This window comes from Hakea prostrata, chromosome 2, assembly GCF_041222555.1.
Source record: "Hakea prostrata isolate BN-2017 chromosome 2, UWA_Hpros_2, whole genome shotgun sequence".
Lineage (NCBI taxonomy): Eukaryota > Viridiplantae > Streptophyta > Magnoliopsida > Proteales > Proteaceae > Hakea > Hakea prostrata.
In genome coordinates, this window is record NC_142601.1 from 8,636,072 (window position 1) to 8,657,306 (window position 21,235).

The 21,235-nt window shown below is 37.9% G+C and overlaps 1 protein-coding gene and 1 pseudogene across 1 annotated transcript; one reads left to right on the forward strand and one right to left on the reverse strand.

Annotated features, from left to right (window-relative positions):
• Positions 1 to 461: 461 nt before the first annotated feature.
• On the reverse strand, positions 462 to 5,580 carry LOC149023617 (3-ketoacyl-CoA synthase 4 pseudogene; annotated as a pseudogene).
• Positions 5,581 to 15,666: 10,086 nt separating this feature from the next.
• Positions 15,667 to 20,767, forward strand: LOC149023618 (uncharacterized). The gene is made up of 3 exons (XM_089144166.1): positions 15,667 to 16,057; positions 17,303 to 17,645; positions 20,367 to 20,767. The coding sequence occupies exons 1-3, from the start codon at positions 15,909 to 15,911 to the stop codon at positions 20,424 to 20,426; spliced, it is 552 nt and encodes a 183-aa protein (XP_089000292.1). The 5' UTR covers positions 15,667 to 15,908; the 3' UTR covers positions 20,427 to 20,767.
• The last annotated feature ends 468 nt before the right edge of the window (positions 20,768 to 21,235 follow it).

Below are 21,235 nucleotides of genomic sequence, written 5' to 3' on the forward strand. Positions count from 1 at the left end.
CTTTTCTTTCTTTTCTTTCTTTTCTTTTCTTTTCTTTTCTTTTCTTTTCTTTTCTTTTTTTTTTTTTTTTTCAAATCTACTATGTGGGACCCATCTTTGATGAATTCCCACTAGAGGCTTATTTCACATGTTTCACGCATGGGAATGTCTCATACAATACTCAACCCTAGTCACCTTATTGACTTGTTAGAGTTCCACTTCCACCAAAAACCAGTAACAGTGGTTCTTTCTTTTTAATCTGAGGTGGGTGTGAGACAATGAGTTGCAATCATATCCTTTCCTCTAGTGACAGTAAGAATAATATTTTATAGAACTGAACCTTATGCAACAAACATGAATTCATACATTCCAAAAAAAAAAAAAAAAACAAAAATCCATATTTATTCTCTTCCACACAAATAATAAAGGCTGAACCACACATGAGACATGCAGTTGTTTGGTTCTCTTGATGAATGGGCTAGCTAGCAATGGACAGGATATTTGCGAATACAATCTTCCCAGGGATTGTTTGGAGAAGGTTTGACATGCCTAACAGCTTTCCAAACCATACTGTTACACTTGAACCCACTTCCAAACGCAATCTGCCAAACCCTACTGTCCTTTCTCATCTTTCCCTTGGCTTCTATGTAAGCCAACTCATACCATATAGAACTAGAAGAAGTGTTTCCAAATCGATGCAGTGTCATTCTAGATGCTTCTATATCCTCCGCCAGAAGCTGCAACTTCTCCTCCATCTCATCAATCACTCCTCTCCCTCCTGCATGAATACAGAAATGCTCAAATGCCAGTTTGAAGTTAGGAATGTATGGCTTCGCCTTCTCTTTGGAAAGTTTATTTGAAACCAGATTGAAGAAGAAGAGGAGTTGTTCGCTGATGGGAAGAACAAGTGGACCCAGAACACTGATGTTGGCTTTGAGTGCTTTTCCGGCGATGGATTTCAGATCTTTGTTCAGTGAAACTCCTTTCTTTCCCGCAGCGTCGTCCACCTGGTATGCACAGTGGTAAGCGTTGTCGTCGGCACCATAGTGGGTCCTCACCAGGTGAAGCAGCTTGTACTTTGGCGGCCGCCGTCCGTAGCCGGAGTTGTTGGATAACAAGACGGCGGAACAACCCATACGAAAGAGACAATTGGGAACCAGCATGGATTTATTGTTTCCCAAGTACCAGTTCTGGGTAACATTCTCGGTGCTGACAACCACGGCATAGGTGCTCCTGTGTAGAAAAAGCAGTATCACTTAGACTGGTTCAATTCACTTGTTTTTGGACGGGAAAAAAAAAATTTATTTGCAAAACAGAAGCCAAAATCAAAACAACAAACAATAATAATAATAAACCTTTAATTATTTTCTAATGTTATTTTCTACTCATAATCTAGGTTTCTTAGGGTTTATAGAGCCATGTATGATGTATCCCTTCCGTTCCCTTTTTTTTAGGTTAAAAAAATAGTTTTTTTTTTTTTTTTTTTTTTTTCTTTCTATACATTTTCATTGTCTCTCATTATTTTTGGGAGCTGAAATCTTATATGGTTACACAAGAAAAAAGACATTTATATAACAAAAAAAAATGATGAACAAATCAGGGAATACAAATTGAGTTTTTAAGGTTTCAAAATAAGAGGTTAGGGTGCCCATAAGCTGGCCCGGATTAACGTCTAATCCAAAAAAATTAGGAGGTTAGGTTTTGATTTAGATAGACAATATGCCATTACTTTTAATAAAAATATTTTCTTTAGTGAGGTGTTTCTTCATCTAGGGCTAAAAATTGTGCCATAGTGTCTATTCATTTAAAAAAAGGAGACAAGAAAAAAACCCTCAATCATTTTCCATGACTGCATAATGATAAGACCAGACCAGACCAAGGAGCAACTTTTAGTTATTTGCTTGAAATCTTTGACCTAGAAACATCAATTACGGAGTTTGATTCTTCAGTGATTCAATCACTAGGCTCATATCAAACCCAAACAGATCACTACAGGACTAGATCTATGCCAATAAGCTATGTGTATAGTAACGGTTCTAATTCCCTTAGGGCCTTTTTGGAGATTCAAATATCTAGAGATTTTAAATCTATTAAATTTCAAATCTATGGAGTCATAATTTATAAAATTAATTGTTCGGTTAACTTGAATTGTGGAGTGAAATTTGTGAGTTCATTTGTGGTTTTTGTGAATGCACAAATGTTTCGCACTTTAGTTACAGAGATTTCATTCCATACCCATAAATCTACATATTCACGATTTTTAATGCAAAAAAATGAATCTCTAGATTTCATGAATCCAAGAATTTTCACAATCAAACAGGTTTAAATATCGATTCATGAATCTAGAACCAAACAGGCCAGGTTTTACCCAAAAAATAATAAATTCCCATACCCATTTGGTTTGTTCTAGAAAACCGGTTTTGATTTCCCTGATAAAACCTTACCTGTGAATCTGTAGCAAGTCTCTGGCAACATCAAGAGCGATCACTTCAGCACTGCAACCCATGCCCCCAAGATTGAAGCTCTTAATATTACTCCTCAACCTGTACTTATTGACAACCATGGCAGAAAGCGATGGAGTAGGATTAAAAAGGCTACAATTCACAACAAGGATTCCAATGTCCATCGGATTGAAGCTGTTATTCTTGAAGAGAATATCAAGAGCACCAAATATAACCTCCTCAGCCTCTTCACGAGCAGCAGCCATGGTTGAGGCGTGGAGGAATATCATGCATTGCTTTAGGGAAATAAGTCTCTTCTCCCAACCCAGATCGTTCCAAGATCTTACGTTGGAATTCCAAGGAAGACTCGTCAAAGTAACCTGTAAGCTTTGAATGCTTCAAGAACTTGTGAAATGGAACTTTGAGTTCAGGTGGTGGAAGGTAACAGGCGAAGTCAATCAAATAAATGGGTCGTGGGCGAGTCATGAAGTGAAGGGTTACCAAGAAAACAAACAAGGCAGAGAAGGTTATCACACTCACCATGTTGCATTGAAGCTGTAGAAAGAGTTGATGAATGTCTTCATGGCTTAGCAATGAACCTTCCACCAGTGCCACAGCCATTATCAGAGAAATGAGGCTGAGGATGAAGGGAAGGGTCATCAGGTAATGGTAACCCAAGTTCAATATTTCATGGCTACTAAGCTTGATCAAAGAGAAATATATATAGCATAACGGAAGATTGGATCAAAGTTCTTGTGCGGAAATAGGGTCATAGTGAAATTTCAACAAATTGCAAAGGGGGATGAGAAATTTTTAAAATTGAAGGGGGAGACAAGTGTGATATTTCACACATAGAAAGAGACCTGACTAAAATTTTCAAAAAATTGAGAAGAAAAGAAAGAAATTTTCATAAAATTGGGGTCCTGGCCCTAGGGTAGCTTCTCCTTTGCATAAGCTCATCTCTTACACAGTCACGTGTTGAATTATAATCTCGAAAAAAGAAAAATATCTACTCGTACTTTTATTTTCATTAAAAAAAAAACTACATTTAAGCAACCACAATGTAGTTGAATTCTTTCCATTTACGGCACAACAATGTAGTTGAATTCTTGCAAGTAATCAATGATGATGGAAACAATATACCATCGCCACTTGCAAAGAAACTTTAGAATAGATAATTAAATGATACGAGAAGTATGAAATCAACCATGGTTACATCTAGCAAGAGGAGTACTTCGTCAAATTTTATGGAGATGTGATTGTTCATGGAAAAATATTTATTGATCTTGTTAGTGTTGAATAGTGTCTGTTGTGCATTTTTCATGCTTTGGTTACTATTATACCTAACGTGCATTTACTCTACCCATTACATGCTTGTAAATTAATGTTCAACTAACATTAGGACAATCAAGAAATCCAGAAACCATTTATTTAAAACTCACAATATTTGGTGGAGTCAATTATTCGATCATGAAAATATGGTTTTTCGCAAATATAGTTCTCATAAGCATTGAGGAGCAAGGTTTAAAATATCCCACGATACCGTACGATACTAGCCGATACGTATCTATATTTCACACAACCGATACGATACATGTCAACACGTCTCTCTATTGAATTGCACTAAAATACAGAACGATACAATACTCGATACAGAACGATACGTCTCTTAAAATCACATGACCGATACGATACTCGATACCAATACTTTAAACCTTGTTGAGGAGTATCATTCGTGTAATGTCTCTATTAGCATTGAGGAGTAAAATGTCATTTATTTATTTATTTTGGTACGAGGAAGGAATTTAGTTGAAAGCAAAATACTATATATCTTGCTTATTTATTGCAGAAGTTGGTAGGGATACTGAGCAACTAAAAACTACCCCCAACCGTCCAATAACTCAAATGGGGATCTGTCCATCAAGTAGCCACCCAATAAATCAACTAACTGGTTGATTTTGATAGTTCATAAATACGTACTATTTGGTCATTTTAATTTTTAGGTGCATGCATGAAATATAATGTTTCATTTTTGTCTTTTTCTTTCTCGCTTCTTGAAATATATAACCTTCTCTTCCAACCCAACCCAAAAAAAAAAAAAAAAGAGAGAAAGAGAGAGAAAGAAACTATAGCACGGTGAAGCGTACGGTCGAGATCGAAATCTCAACCATCCATCTCGGTGTCGAGATCGAAATTTCGGTCGAGATTTCGATCTCGGCCGTGCGCTGCACATGCTGCGCATTTAATGCGCAACATACAAGTCATAGCGATATAACCTTCCATGCATCGTGGCATTGATAAAACCAACAAAAATAAGAATACGTATTGAGATTGATGTGTAAGAAAATAGGATACATAATTCTGAAAAATAAAGGATATCATGCTTGGAGCACGATTGCGAGAATTAACCCCTCTTTTAAACCTTTCATTAAGAAAAGTTGGGAAGGGACGGCTATGTCAAATTATGTTGCATCTCACTTTTTACTTTCCAATTCCATTCATGATACTATAAAGAAGGGTCTTAGTATTTTCTTCTAAAGACAAAAAGAGGAGGAACATAAGGTCCATTGGATTTACTGGACAAGACTTTGCAGATCTAGGAAAGAGAGTGCTTGGATTTAGAGATCCCATTCTACAAAATCGGGCTCTCTTGGTGAAGGTGGCATGGAGACATTTTCAAGATCTTAACTCGAGGCTTCTTTCATGAAAGCTATTTAAAATCCCCTCTACTGATTTTCTTAAAGCAAGAAAATGTAACAAGCCATCTTGGGCATTGAGGAGTGCACTAGCAGGGAGAGAAGTATTGTATGATGGTCTTCTGTGGAAGATTGGCTCGAAAGAAGAGGTTATGATTTGAGATGACAATTGGGTGAGTCCGACTGGATATTTCGAGGTTTTAACGGAAAAACCAGTCAATTGCCTATCTTACCGGTGGCGGAATTGTTGAACCCCACCACAAGGGAGTGGAGAAATGATTTGCTAGATCATTATTTCATGGAGGAAGATAGGAGGAGAATCTAGAGCATCATACTTAATTTATTTCCATCACAAGATAGATTAGTTTGGGGGCCTCCAAAAATGGGATTTTCTCTTCCAAGTCATCATATCATCTCTTGAATAACAAGAGGAATCAGAGAATGAGCGTTCAACATACCTTCATCTTTTAGAGAGTACAAGGGGGAGCAAGTGCCTACTAGAATATGGAATCTCATATGGAAGAGTAAGGCCATGCCAAATGTGAAAAGTTTCCTTTGCAGGGCATGTGTGTAAGGTTTAGCTACTGATGAAGCAATGAGAACTAGACAGTCGAAGTCAAATAACTCATATAGAATGTGTGGAAGTATAATGGAGTCTATAGACCATGTGCTATTGGAGTGCCATTTCGCTAAAGTATTGTGGTTCGGCAGTACTTTCTCATATTCCCCCCCCCCCCAACAAATGAGAACTCTTAACTTAGCAAATAGTGGGATAAATGGAATGATATTAAATTCAGTAGCTAAAATGAGGGAAGAATGACTTTTGTCCATTGTAGCTTCATTTGATGGTATTTGTGGATTGCTAGGAATGAAGGGTGCTTTAACAAGAAGATTTGGCTCCCTAAAGAACAAAAGAAGTGATCGACATGGCACACAAGGCTGCGGTGGAGTTTTTAGAATCTATTGGTATGAAGCCATCTAGAAGGAATGGTGCTAGTATGGTGCAAGAATGTGTTGAAGTACAGGCTAGAGGGCAACAACTGTGTTTTAATCCAATGTGATGCTTCTAAAGTTCTTGGGAAATTTGAAGGGGGTGTGGGGTATGTCCTCTTCAATGAAAATGGAGATGTAACGAATGCAGTCTCAGAATCTATGATGGTTAAATAGATCCTTGTTGGAGAGACTCTAGCTTTAAGAGCGGCTATAGTGTTTGCTCTTCATATCATGTGACTCAAGTGCATCTCCAATTAGATTTTAAAGGAACTCATTCGGCTCGTCAAACAAACGAGATTCGCCAAGCAAGAAAAGAGATTGAATATAGAGCCGCCAACGGCTGTAATCATTTTTTGGGCGGAAGGACGAACTTCTTTGTTGCAAGGCCCCAATGACAAACCTATGGGTGGGGCATTTTCGGGTCATAGCTTGAAAGAGGCAAAAGCTATGATTCCATGGGCAGGCACTAGTTTCGAAACATAAATTCTCGTTTGAGCAAGTGAGTCAAGAAGTGATGGTGGTAGAAGGAATCTCCACTTCTTTTGTCTGCCTTAGGGAAGATCTGTTGACTTATCGACCAGAAAGCTTTTGCTATTATATAGTCCTCGGCTCTATTTCATAAGAAAAGTCTAGTCCACCCCATAAAGAGCTCCACTTTTTGTAGGAAGTCACTCATTTTTAAACGAGAAGGAGATTGATTTACCCTCTCTCTGTAGCCCTAGTGGTTGAAGATATCTTCCAACTCTCAAGCGACTTCTCTTCATGTTCTTTTTTTCTTTTTTTTTGGTAGTGAATTGATCATTCAAAAGAGCGAGAGAAGCTCAAGGATGCTGAACGGACCTCAGACATCCAGGGAAAGGAGGTAGTCCACCCAATCCTACTCGTATCGGTGAGTGCTCTTCGGGCTAGGGAGTCAACCATGCTGTTAAGCTCCCTAGGAATGTAGCCAAAGCTAACCGGGCCAACATAAGAGGAAAGGGTTACAATGTCTTTGATCATGCCCATGTTCTTTTGATGTATTTCTAGGCAGTTTAACGGGTATGCCCACTCCTTAGCTCAGAAGCCTCTCACTTTAGCAATAATGATTGAGTGGCTAGTTTCTACTATGGGCCTCTGTCCTTGTGGAGGCCCATCCTTGTCTTGCTATTTTGAATGAAATTTCCTTTTACCCAAAAAAGAAAAAAGTTGAGAAGGAAAGTATCAACTATGATCTTGTATGATCCTTGGACAAATTCAAATGGATTTTGCTATATTTTGTTTAAAAAGCACAGGAAACAATTTGGCACATGTTCCTAAGTAGTGAAGTTTCTAAATATGAAATCCCCCGAATTTCTAACCTTTTAACCCATGGTTAAAAGACCGCAAATCCAAACCTCGAGTCGACGACAACTGTAGGCCATTTGAGTTGAGTCCGAAGGTTCGAAAATGGACCCAATGATTGTGGATGACCCTTGTGATGACTCAACAATTCTCCTAGAATTTAAGAGAAGAGGGAGGTTTAGTCACGATGGTATAAAAATGGTGATTTTGGAACGTCTGTAGATCAACGATGGAGAATCCGATTGATGCGAATAACGTATCAAATCGAAGATCATCGAAAGACCTTTCCAGCAAGCCAAAAATCACTAAAATTGGACTTTGTTTGGCCCCTCAACCAGGGGCGGGTTGAACGGCCGGTCGACCGCCCCCCTGTGCAATTCGGGGCAGAATCGGGTTTTTCCTTTTTAAAACCCTATTTTGAGTTCCTATCCTCTCATACTCGCACAGAAGGCTAGTATGAAGCTGAGACTAAAGGAGGAGGAGAAACAAACGGAAGGAAGGGATTCTAACCATTCGGAAGCATGCTGGCACCCGAATTATAGCGAAATCGTTAGAAAAGGTAAGAATCCTCAAACCCTCTTCTTTGAGCTTGGTTTTATGAGGCGTTCTTCGCAATAAATGATGGATTTTGATAGTTGAATCATGATAGGTGTATTGAATGCTTGCAAATAGCCTTAATTATGTTTCTCTTTAGTTTGTGAGTGGTTTGTGCAAATCATTGCAAACGATTTTGCGTTTTGACTCTCTGAGACGCCCGCAGGCACTCGCGAGAGTCAAATTTGGGGCTTTTTGATCCAGAACGAATTGGATCAAATTAAAGGTACCCTTAGGACCCTATTGCTGTCAATTAGACATCCCCAAGGTTTCGTTTCGATTCAACTTCGAATCGATGGCAAAATATTGATTTTCGCCAAAACTAGATTGAGAACGGCGGGTTCGAACCTAGTTGGCAGATTAGGCTTTTGTTGGGTGAATTTGGGAACTCTATTAAAACCCAATTGACTTCTAATTTATGTCTATTGATCTTCTTATATTATTAGGTTTATTTTGATTATGATCACCAACTTGTGAGTGTGACTTTGTGGAACTTTGGAGAGCTTATACTAACTAAAAAGGTCAGGAATATACATAACATTATATTGCATGTTTAATTATGTTAATTAAATTTCATTATTGATATCTTGTCTTGCTTTAGTATTTATTATCTTGTGATTATGTGTGGGACTTTGCACAAATAAAAGGTAAGAAAGTATGTTTGCTTCCATTTTCATTACTCTTCGAATGATGAAATGAAAATGTGTGTGGAATTGGTTTTGAGACTTAGATTCCCTTATATCTATTTACCAATTAGGGTTGTGGGTTCACCCATTGCCCTAGTGATATTATGTGATTGCCTAGATTTTGATTGGGGAATGGAGAATGCCCTTTTGCCTTTTTGTCATTGGACACCAATGAATGTGGTATGAGACTCATTCCTATGATGCCCTTGGCGTTTTCTTTGATTTCTAATTGACATACCAAGGGCATGTCTAGAAACGTTTGGCTAGGTGACCTCATGAGTACTACTACCCTTCCGACAGGGGTATTGAAGCCGGTTAACCCATGATATTAATGGTTGGGTCATGAGTGTCAAGCAAGCCCATTATCATTATAGAGAGGTAGGGTTGCATATAATAGATAATGGCTCATGGGCGCTCAAGACCAGTAACCAACCCACGAGAGGACATGGAGAGAATCCTATCCATTATATGTGGATGACCGCTGGGTTAAGAAATGGGGTCCAACAGATGCCTCCTAGTGAAGATTTCATTCATAGGTGGGAAGGTATTGAACCAAAAGGGCACTAGGCATGAGGGGAGATATTCGGACCATATGTAGTACAAGACCGTATGACTTTGCACTGGGTTAGAATTATCCTTGACACACGCCAAATGTTGGAAATCATTATATGGGCAGCAAGTATAAGACTATAGAATACATGAAATAGAACTTATCTGATATCCTTGCTTTGTTGAAGTTGAAGAAGAAATCGGAACATCACATGCATCCGATGCACGGAATACAAACAAAACAACAAGAAGAACCGAACACGGTGAGTTGAGGCGACATATCGACTTTTCCTTAAGGTATTTGAACGCCCCTATAGTGCAGACGGGTTTGACCATGGCGTCCTCACCTCCAAGATACAACAACTCCTTAGTTCCAATGGCATGCACTCCAATGGAATCTACTTGCAAAGAACGTCCGAAGGTAATACCACAAACCGTAAAAACACTCACACCTGATAGAAAACCAAGAGACTAATATTGGCGTTAAAACCGTAGAGTTCCTAGGGATCAACTCCTCTCTTTATATAGAAGAGGAAGAGACACCTATAAAGGGTATCTCTAAAAGATACCTCCCAATCATGCCTTTTCCCTTAAGTCTTGTTTGTTAGCCATTCAAACAAGACTTTCCATAGACTACCCATTGGCTATTTAGGTATCTAACAGGGAATAACATTACCTCTAACCCTTCATTGTAAAACACAAAATATATTTTGAATCTTATAATTTAAACATAAATTTAAAATTCCAACAATCCCCCACGATCAAAATATTAACAAAACAAAACACCGAGTTCATGAGTAAATTTAGACTTAGCGGGACACGTCGTTGGAGGTGTCTTCGGACTTGAACCTACACTAGGTCTAATGAACTACGCACGAGACAGGTGAAGTCAAACTTCTTGAACCTTTCCTCTTCAGTGTAGCTGGCTAGCTCACTATCCATATCCCACTAGTCGACGTCCAGACATTCTGAATAATTACTTGGGACATTCTAGGCCCTATCCCCTATCTTGGTCTCATGAGTGTTTAAAGAGCTCGCCTTAAGACTCTTATCGAGGGCGGCCACACCCTCTACACTCACTTAGGTTAGCCCAATGTGCACCACGGTAACACACCCCCACATTTCGTAGGATTTGGCAATTAAGAGCCCCGCTCAACCTCTTTCATTGTGGTGATACTACTTTACCATCTAACCGGAATGAGCAACACAATAGTAGTACTAAACAGGTCCCCCCGTGACTTCGTTTTACCCTTTGAACCTAATTCAGGATTAAAACCTCTTCACATAGGTAGGGTTTCCATCACAAGACCTACAACACAGGCCTTATAAGCTCATTCCTTCAGAGGATATCACGATAGTGATCTAAGGCTTTACATAACCTTTAGTCAAATTATTTCTTTGACTAAACATTAATAGCCATACTTTGTGAACCTCTGGACATATGTATTTAAAACATAGTGTCCACTCCTTTGGAAGATATATGCATCCACGACATAACGTCTTTATGCTTCTACGATTATGTCATTTAACATCCATGTAAATGCTAATGCTAATTTAGATATGATCATATTATTATATATCCTTCATTACTTCCTTGCCATGTGGCTTTGGATTCGACTTTCTTATAAAGCCATACACTAAGTAAGGATTTACATAAACAATTCATAAGAATAATCTTACCAATACTTGTTTTGCATGTTACCTCTTCGGGATTTCCAAAGCTGAAGTGTATAATTCAGTCTTGAATTGAATTTTCCAAACCGATCAATGCCATACACTCTCTTTTTCAAGAGTGATACTTGAGTCATATGAAAGACTTGATATATAGCCATATAAGTTTTTAAAATGACTATGCATACCTTCATTGACCTAGTTATATTTGCATTTTGGAAAAATGCTTACATACTACTAATATGTTCGTCGTGGATAAGCCATAATAACCACACACACAAAGGTAACAAGCATATTACAAACCTCAAAGCATGTTAATGTAACATGTAAACCATTCATATTTTAATATTAAACTTATGCCAGGTTCTCATGTAAGTCATTCCAAACCAAGATCATTAATAATTATCAATCAAGATAAATGGGATAAACCCATCACATGTCTCAATTTAAACTATTGAACCAACTTGGAACCATTTCAATCAATCAGGATCAAACCCACAATTACTTTGGTTTTCAAAGAGTCAAAATACTATTTTAAACCAGATTTTGTATAACGAACATACATAATGACACAAGTCAAGCCTTATGACTAGTATGAACCTTAGATCATCTTCATTTGACTCATAGTTCTCGTTCCCATCTTGGGAGAGTACTGCTATATAGGGAAAAAGAGCCACGGAATCTTGTTCACTGAGAGTTCTCAAAGGATACTAATAATGTATTTTAGAATTATATCTCTTGATTCTGTTCTTTATGTAACCTGCATCTTATATCCTTATGTTATAAAGGAAACCTTCTATAAAACTGATTCATCCAAACACCATCTAGGACCAGCAATAAAGGCTTTTCTTTTCATCTAATAAAACTCAAGAGTATGGCTAATGAACACCATTTTCCTTTGAGAACATGGCATGGCTTTATACCGACTTTAAAAAGGCAGTGATTGATAAGATCACCAATCCCAACACAACCGTTGATCCATCAGTTTCTAGTAACAATCCAAGTTTCCGATATTATAAAAAAACCCAGCAATACCTCAACGCAAAAACGTTAACTCTGTCTTCTAATACTTCCAGAGTGAATACACGATTCCCATGAACAGGTTCAATCACGAATTACCAGGAGTCATACCCGAAGCCCACCTAAGAAGTAGGATGTAGGGCTAATAAACCTTGAATCGACTCCTCTTTCAATTGTGTATCTTTTATTCATTGGACATCCATAGAAACAATGCAGCAAACAATTGAAGTTTAATAGATTGAAAGGGGATCTACATTAGCGCATGCGCGTATTCCCCTAACAACGAACTATTCATGATTCAAGAGGTATAAACAATTATCCAAAAGTAATCAGATCAACTGAACAACGGAAAAGAACTCAAGAATAATCATCAAATCCATGAGAGTGATGTATCCTAATTAACTACCATATATCCACTGAAGGCAAACAGTGCCGTGTGACTGGTTGGGCATGATATGGAGCTTTTTTAGGATGTTCTACCTGTTGCATCTCGCGACTTAAAAAACCCATATCAGAAGAAAATAAGTAGCAGCATAAACATGGCACCTTCCCTATGTTCATCAATCAACTAGAAAAAATCAAAACCTCTACTGATCACTTGATCGCATCAGACAAGAATCATTAATTGATAGCCCCAAAAAACCTTTTCGCCAAGCATTACATCCACCCCAAAAGACTTGCTACAAACCCCAAAACAGTTGAAGTTCAACGACTCTATACCATTTTCTGTTACCTTTTACTTCAAACCCGGTGTGGGAAATGAATACAACGTTATCAGCAATAGAAACGGGAACGTCATGAAGTAAGCAACAATATCTTGGGCGTTGATTTATCTTGGTTTTTTAAGAATAAAATATTGTTTGTCAAGATGCAATTCTTTGAAATTTCCATGATTTGCAAAACACCGATTATTCTTATACCCGATAAACCAGTCTGTTGAAACCAATCATGATATGAGAATTTGGGAAAACCTACCAGAAACTCCTAAACAATCTACGATTCAACAAAGTTCTTAAACAAACTATCCGAAGAAATCATTGGATCATCTCAAATAATAACATAAAATTCAAGAAATTATCGAGTCCAACACACAGACGATATGCTTCAATTCGTTCGTCAGTCTTATACTATAATTCAAATACCTTAAGCTGTTGGAAATCATTATATGGGCAGCAAGTATAAGACTATAGAATACATGAAATAGAACTTATCTGATATCCTTGTCTTTGTTGAAGTTGAAGAAGAAATCAGGAACATCACTATGCATCCGTATGTCATCGAGAATACAATACAATAACAACAAGAAGAACTCGAACACGGTGAGTTGAGGCGTACATATCAGTACTTTTCCTTAAGGTATTTGAACGCCCCCTATAGTGCAGACTGGGTTTGACCATGGCGTCCTCACCTCCAAGATACAACAACTCCTTAGTTCCAATGGCATGCACTCCAATGGAATCTACTTGCAAAGAATGTCCGAAGGTAATACTCACAAACTCGTTAAAAAACACTCACACCTTGATAGAAAACCAAGAGACTAATATTGGCGTTAAAACTGTTAGAGTTCCTAGGGATCAACTCCTCTCTTTATATAGAAGAGGAAGAGACACCTATAAAGGGTATCTCTAAAAGATACCTCCCAATCATGCCTTTTCCCTTAAGTCTTGTTTGTTAGCCATTCAAACAAGACTTTCCATAGACTACCCATTGGCTATTTAGGTATCTAACAGGGAATAACATTACCTCTAACCCTTCATTGTAAAACACAAAATATATTTTGAATCTTATAATTTAAACATAAATTTAAAATTCTCAGGTTATGAAGACTCATTCCAAGTGGAGGATTCTTCGCCGACAGACTTTCTTGAAGGAGTAACTGAAGAAGATGTAGATCCGCATGGAGCTTCATGCTCGTACAAGTAATGTTCTTATGGTATTGGATTCCAGTAGGGAATCAATTTAATTTAAATTCCGCTGCAACATGCTATTCTTCCTTTAAACTCTGATGTCCATTTTGATTAATTTAGATAATGGATGATTGTAATCCTTTGATAATTCAGATTTGATAACTTTATAGTTGAACTTGATTTATTCTTGTCCTTTTAATTATGCTATATCATGTGTTGTATGGAATTGTCACTGAACCTAGGTCTTGCAGTGTACTACCCCCATAGGTATTCGGGTATGATCGAATCCGGCTGAGTGGGGTGTGACACTAAACATATCCTGGCTGTTGAAACCCAAGATCTGAGATACTAAGTGTTCCTTCTATGTTAGAGTAATAGAGTTATGCTTGAAAATCAGTTATCAGTTTAAATAGAACATAGAAAAGCTACATTCGATCCTTCAAGTTTTGAGTATTAATTTTTATTACATTTGAAAGGCCAAGAATGAATTTTATTTCTATGAGTCCTGATCCTCTACTTAGGGATTTATTCAATAAGAGGGTGCCAACGTATCCTCCCACAATTGAGTAAAGAGCTTCCAAAAATTTAGTTATAAATGATGTAGTATCAGTATTGGTCCACTATTATTGTACCATAACAAATTACCCATTTGGCTCACAAATTACAAAGCTTCCTAATTTTTTGTATGGGTTTTGAGTTTACTGATTGGAGCTTCATCTAGGTTAACTTACACATGTGATTACATCTTCAGGGTAGCTTTTATATATAGTTTACATATACGATAGGGTTTTGTCCCGAACTCCAAGGAGATTTGAACTCATACTATGAAGCATTATTTTTTTGCCAACTAAGCCACAACCCCTTGAAGTTGAAGCATTCTAATTCTTTTAAAGACAGCTTTGTTACTATATTAAAACTCAATGAGTGTTGGAATCTATACTTTCTTCTTTGTCAAAAGAAAACTAATAGAGCAAATTACATGGCACGCACTATATTTGGGGCAAAACTCTTGACCACCCACCATTGCCTCATAAATTACATGGCACCCGCATGTAAATTACTAGTTATCCATAGTTAACTTTGTTGTTGAAATGGATTATGGAATTATCCAAATGCCCTTATTTTTATTTAAATTTTAAATTACCGAAATACTCTTTGGGTAGGACAATGACGATACCCCCATTTTGATTCAACAAATGACACTAATACCCTCACCATAAATGACAAAAAACCCCATTTAACTCATTCAGAGGGTGACTCATCTTCTTCCTACACTTGCCGCCTTGCCAGAAATCACCGTCTCTCCCTTTCTCCTGAGAGGCATTTTGTTCCCTCAATATTTGAAATTTAAATATACTTAACGACAACTAATGTGTTTAGTCTGGTTAGGACCCACATATAATATATTACATTAAGGGGACCTCAACATTAGTTCGTGGTCCACTAAAGGGAACCAGACATAAAAAACTTTTTTTTTTTTTCTTTTCTAAAGGCAGGGGGAATTTGTAGCTTTATATTAGTGGGTGAGGGCCGTTACATACACTACAAAGAATCAACGATCATTGAATCCATTACCTTTTCGCTAAGAGGATCATTGAATCCGTTACCTTTTTGCTAAGAAATGCTGGTTATTAGCGACCGAGCAACCTTTCCAAAAAATCCTCCGACGTTCCTATAGAGACAAGGCCCAAGCCCAAGAAAGGAATCGGTACAGCACCGATTCCATGAGAGTAGAAGTGAATCGGTATCTTCTTTTTCTTTTCTTTTTTTGGTAAACAAATCGGTATCTTCTCACCGTTGGGAGCGGGAACTCTAGGAATGCCTAAAAGCCAAAATAATGCACAAACGATACAGATAAAGATAAATGATTGGAAGGCATAGCCAATTTTGCGACAAATATCTGAATGCAGAGATGAATCATGCAAATACTCATGGCTAGCAAGACTCACGCCATCGCCAAATATTTGATAAAAAGATTGGGTTCTGCTTCGATTCATACTTAAAGAATTCCAAACCAAAATCCCAAACTCTCTGGTTTCCTCCTGCAAAAACATGGCTTCTGCGGTAGTGGTGAAAAGAAAGGCAATTGAAGCAACTCCGGAGAGTTTCAAAGAATTTGGTCAAATCATTGAGGTTTCCCAGGATGGTGAGGAGTTTGGGCCTAAGGATGCTCAGTTAGACCTCAGTCGAGGCATTCCGAGGTATACTATTTTTCCTCTTTAACTTAATCATTTCTATCTTCTCTTCTGTTTGTTTGGGTTTTTGAATTTTCAGTAACTGTAGTTTCTGTCGCGTTACCCAGTTGTTGTTTGGAATTTTTAGGGTTTCAGATTGGTATCTCTCACACACTAACCTAGGGCTGAATTGTAAGGGGTTCATGGGATAGATATGCCAATGACCACTCTTCTTCTAACGACTCACTGACGAGTTAGTTGTCTAGTAAGTACAGTATATTCCTCAAAGGTGCTATGACTGCTATCTTTTAAAGATTCACCCATCTAATTAATGGAAACCTGATTATTGGTCTTCTATGGTGGGATTAACAGTGAGGGGAAGTGGGGACAATAGGAAGAAGAAGGGAAAAAATGGGGAGAAATCTCACGAGCTAATTCACAAATAACAGTCACCTTCTATATCAATTGCTCTAATAATGACTGGGTTATAAGCAATTAAGAGGACTCCTATCATGACTGCTCTAACTCTCTCTAACGTTGTAAACCAAAATATAATGCTGTAAGTAATTTAATTATTAGAGTCCAACCCTTGATGGACCAGAACCCGTTGGACCAATTCGCCTTGGGATTGGGCCTCCAAGCCTTGCATGTCGGTCAAAACAGATTTTGCATCACTAGTTGTCCAGTGGGAATGATGTATTACTTCATAGATGCTATGTTTTGGGACCGTAATAAGATGGAGCATGAAACTTCATATGCCATGATGTCCTCAAACCTCCCTGATGTGCTATAATAGTCTAAAGGATTAGTTGGCTGCTGTGGAAGTGCATCTGATCTGTTGCACTATTGTATAGTAGACATTCTTCTTCAAGGCAAATCACGACATGCGTTACACCCGTTCCCTTAGAAGTCCAGTCCAGTCAATCAAGTCAAGCAATAGAGCAGTAGCCTTCTTTTATAAGAATCAATCTGAATGACTTAAAAGAAACATTAAGATGACACTTTTGGTCTGTCAGAAGAAAGACCTAAATATAGTTCAAAAGTTCCCCTGCTTGGTTGGAGCATCCATCCCTCTCTGCTAGTGAAACTCCCTTTGCTCAAAGCTAGAATTGACATTATGAAGTTACTTTCTGTCAATCACCATCAGTAGAAAGCCTTGGCCTTGTTGGCCTCACTTGCTATCACAATTTAATGGAACAGACATATCTCCCCCCTTATTCTCTTGTTACAGGAATTGAAGAATAATAATAGCTCACTATTGTGTTTTTGCAGGTTCTATCTTATGCGTCTTGCTAGTCGGCCACTTAAGTTTCGCTCGATCACCCATCATTCAAATGTTACTCAATGCCTTGGTTCTGTTGGTGGCCATGTTTGGTATCTTGGTATCGCTAAAGGTTCTATTGTGGATCCGGAAAAAACTGGCCCCCATGCAGACCAGGAAGTTGTGCAGTCAGAATGTGGCCATTATTTTGTGCCCCCTCATCCTGATGATGTCCTTGTTTTCCGAATTACGGGTCCCAAATTTCTGAAGCTTAACATTGGAACGTGGCATGCGGGTCCTTTATTCAAATCAGAGACAATGGAATTCTACAACTTGGAGCTTAGCAATACTAATGTGAGTTCTTTCTTTCCCCATGTCAAGCACTGGTTTCCTTTCATACGTTGGGTACATTTGGGTGGCATCTTAAATTTTTGTTCCCTGCTTCTTCCTCCCTTCAACCCTTCGAGTTATAAACTGTCAGTTAGAGGATTTGTTTTGTTGATAACTTTGACTGGCTAGATTAGGATTGATCGGCTTATGAGCAAAGTTAGAGTTGAGAGCACTTGTGAGTCACGTCAAAGATTGCAAGAGGGAAGTTTAATTGTGACGGTTCAGATATGTTAAACAATTGAAGTGAGGAGGAAGGACACGAGTGAATCTGAGTTAACACTGCTATGGCTGGAGCAGGGTGGAATGGTGCAGCAGGTTCTTATGGCCAGCAGCAGTTGATTTGGATGACACTTACTTGAGTTCAACATGCTCTTTTGTTGATCAATTTGAAATTGAATCCTTCAAACTGCAAGTAACATGGGTTCCACTAGGTGAGCCAACTGAGAGATTATGCTTCAAGGAGATGATTAAAGGGTGCAAAGAATGTGAGTGGATGGTTGAAACCACCCCATATAAAACACTTCCCAGAAATGGATAAGTTGAACTGAAGACTGGATGATTGTATCTGTTCTTTTTCATTCCTTTGATGTGGATGAACTAAGCATCATTCAGCGTCAGTCCATGAGGATGTGTTGCCCTAGTTTTTTTTATAGCTAAATTATTTTAATTAGAAGATCTCCTTCTTGATTGGTCCCAAAAGATCGGTGGACCTAAGACATTTTGTAAGAAGAGGTTACACTAGCCATTTCTATAGCCTAAAATTTTCATTAGGAGAGCCCCTTCTTAGGTTTTTATCAATTGGTCCCAATCATGGTATTGTACTGGGAAGTGAAATTAGACATGGTTCAACACTTGGGAGTATGAAACTCATACAACCATAACAGAATGGCTCTGAGAAGAGAATGAGAGGAGAGAATGAGAAGCAATGGCTTTACACAACGTACTAAGCTTTCCGACAACTATGGTTCCCAAATTATCATTATGCATGCCTTATTCAGTTAGATAGGTACCGTAGATTTTCAGGTTTGGGAAAATAGATGTTTAGAGAAATTCTTCATTGTCTCTTGGGTTTCAGACTGACGAAAGAAACCAGTATAATGTCTAAAGAGTTTACTCATAAAGCTGTTCAAACGCAAGTTTATGCTATATCTACAGTGATATACATAGCATGGATGGTCTTATTGCAACCATCTAGATTGATCAATTTACATTGATTTTATTGGCCTTATATCTTGGTTGCTCCAATTCTGGGCAACAAATGCTCTTTGATCTGGTTCTTTTCTTGTAGATAACCCAAACCAAGATCATAGAAATTAGGGGAAATGTAGATCTACGAGATGAGCAAATTAACAACTTGTCAATTCCAATTCCAGTCGTTTCTAGTTTTTGTCTGCATGTGTATTAGTTTGACTCTTACTTTGATTGTCTTCCAGGGTACCTTTTTTCACATCTTCTCAACATCTCCTCCCCCCCCCCCTTTTCTTATGTCATGTACCCATTTCATTGCAAATCATATTCCTTGAGGGACTTTTGACAAGTAATTATTCCATTCATAACTAGAAGAAAAAGAACCATAATAGAACAGGGCAAAAAGATAGGAAAAATGCTGCATAAGCCTCACAACTATGCACCTTGGTACATGGCACCAAGCAACTTGTTATTTGGATTATATACCTGTTAATGTCAGATGTGTCTACTTCATTTTTGGCTCTATAGCTTCTGATCTCGGGAACTTTGGAACCTCAATTGGGTCACAGGATCCATGGTGGAACAACACAAAGAGAGCTGACTTCTTGTCCCTGCCCCCTTAGCATCGTTTGTTTATGGATTTTTGGTACTCACTGACAATTTTGTTTTGAAACCTTTTGGTGTTTTACGTGGAAGGGAATCACTCTGTTAAAGATAGTAGACTGAAACTTCTATTTTTTCTTCTAGATTAATCTAAGAAGTGAAGTTAGTTTGTATTTTTCAGAGGCCAAGAGCTGGGCTGACTCATACATCTTTCTGTAGTTTAGAGGCTGGAACTCTTGGTGATATTTTTGGGTTCAGTATGAGCTTCTCTCAAAGCGGCTTATGATTCTCTGAAACTTTCAATTGTTATGATTCTCATTTTGGCTCAAAAAAGGAAGTGAGGGTTCTTTTTGTAGTTCATATGCTCGGTTTCTCCTCTAGGTAGCAATAGATTTCTATTTCTCCTTTCAATTCAGAACTTGGTCTCTGATTTGGTGATCAGATTGGTCTCAGCATGTCCTGAGCCAGGTTGGTGAGCCTAATCCACTGGTTCTACTGGCTGATCTAGTCCCATTTCCATACTAAATTTGTTCACATTGGTTGATCCTAAACCTCATGAAATTTTGGCTTAATTTTTATGTACAATCACATGAGTATGGTTCGGCAGGTGGGGAGCGTAGGATTGACATGGATGAGAGAACCATGTTACAGTTAGCAGAATGAGTGTGGAGAAAACAATTTATCTTCATTTGGTGAGAAGATCTTACATAAAGATTTGGTAGCCCTCTTTGGGAGACTACTAAGAATTTATGTTTCAGCAAAATCACACAAAGATCAAAGCAGCATGGTGTGTTACTGATCCTTGTGGGGCAATTATGCACACAAACATAAAACATGCAGATGAAGGAAGTCAGTCATCCACAATTTTCTAACACCATCTCCTCTTCTGTGTAGGTGGTTGATCACACAAAGTATTACTTCAAGGACGGACTCACCTTTGAGATTGAGGACTAGTTGCAGGAGAATGAATGCTCTGTACTGTTTGGTCTCAATGTACGATCTATGTAATACAGAATCCCATTGCAGTTTGATGCTAATAATTGTAATAAGACAGAGCTAAAATGAAAGGGTCATTTACCTTCTGAGCCAACATATTTGCTAATTTTAAATCCTTTATTAGAGTACCTGAGGCCAATCTGTATGGGCACATCAACATGATGATAGAAAGTTTGAAACATTTGAGTGTTAAACGATAAAGACGAATCAAGATGGTTGAAAACAATCCCATTGAAGAACAGCCACGCTTAGATTTGAAAGTATGATATGAAGAGGTTTAGATATTGATTTTTCTTTACTGATTGTTTTATCATATTGTCATTAAAGGAATTGAAGAACAACCACCCTTAAGAATTGAGGTTGCTAAATGCAATTTTTTTTTTTTTTTGGGGAATTGAGGTTCATTCAAGTCAGCTTGGTCAGATTGCATGTACCTCGACTACGTCTTCAAGGAACATCCATCGATAAGAGTTAAACGCACAACCTCTTTACTAAAAGACGTGGGTCTTATCACTAGAGTAACTCTGCGTTGCCATTTGTTTAAAGCAAATTGATGTCACATGTAATTCTAAGTTAGGTTAAAAATTTATATTAAAATGTTAATTGAGATTGTCTATAGATATTTCTAAAAAATTTGAATGACTTCATGATCAATAATCAATGACAATTTTCATCTTTCAACTTGGGATCTTTGATTAACTTATATCATCTTTTGTACCAAACAGCTAAATAATTAAATTATAGTAAAAGACCAAAACCATTATAAT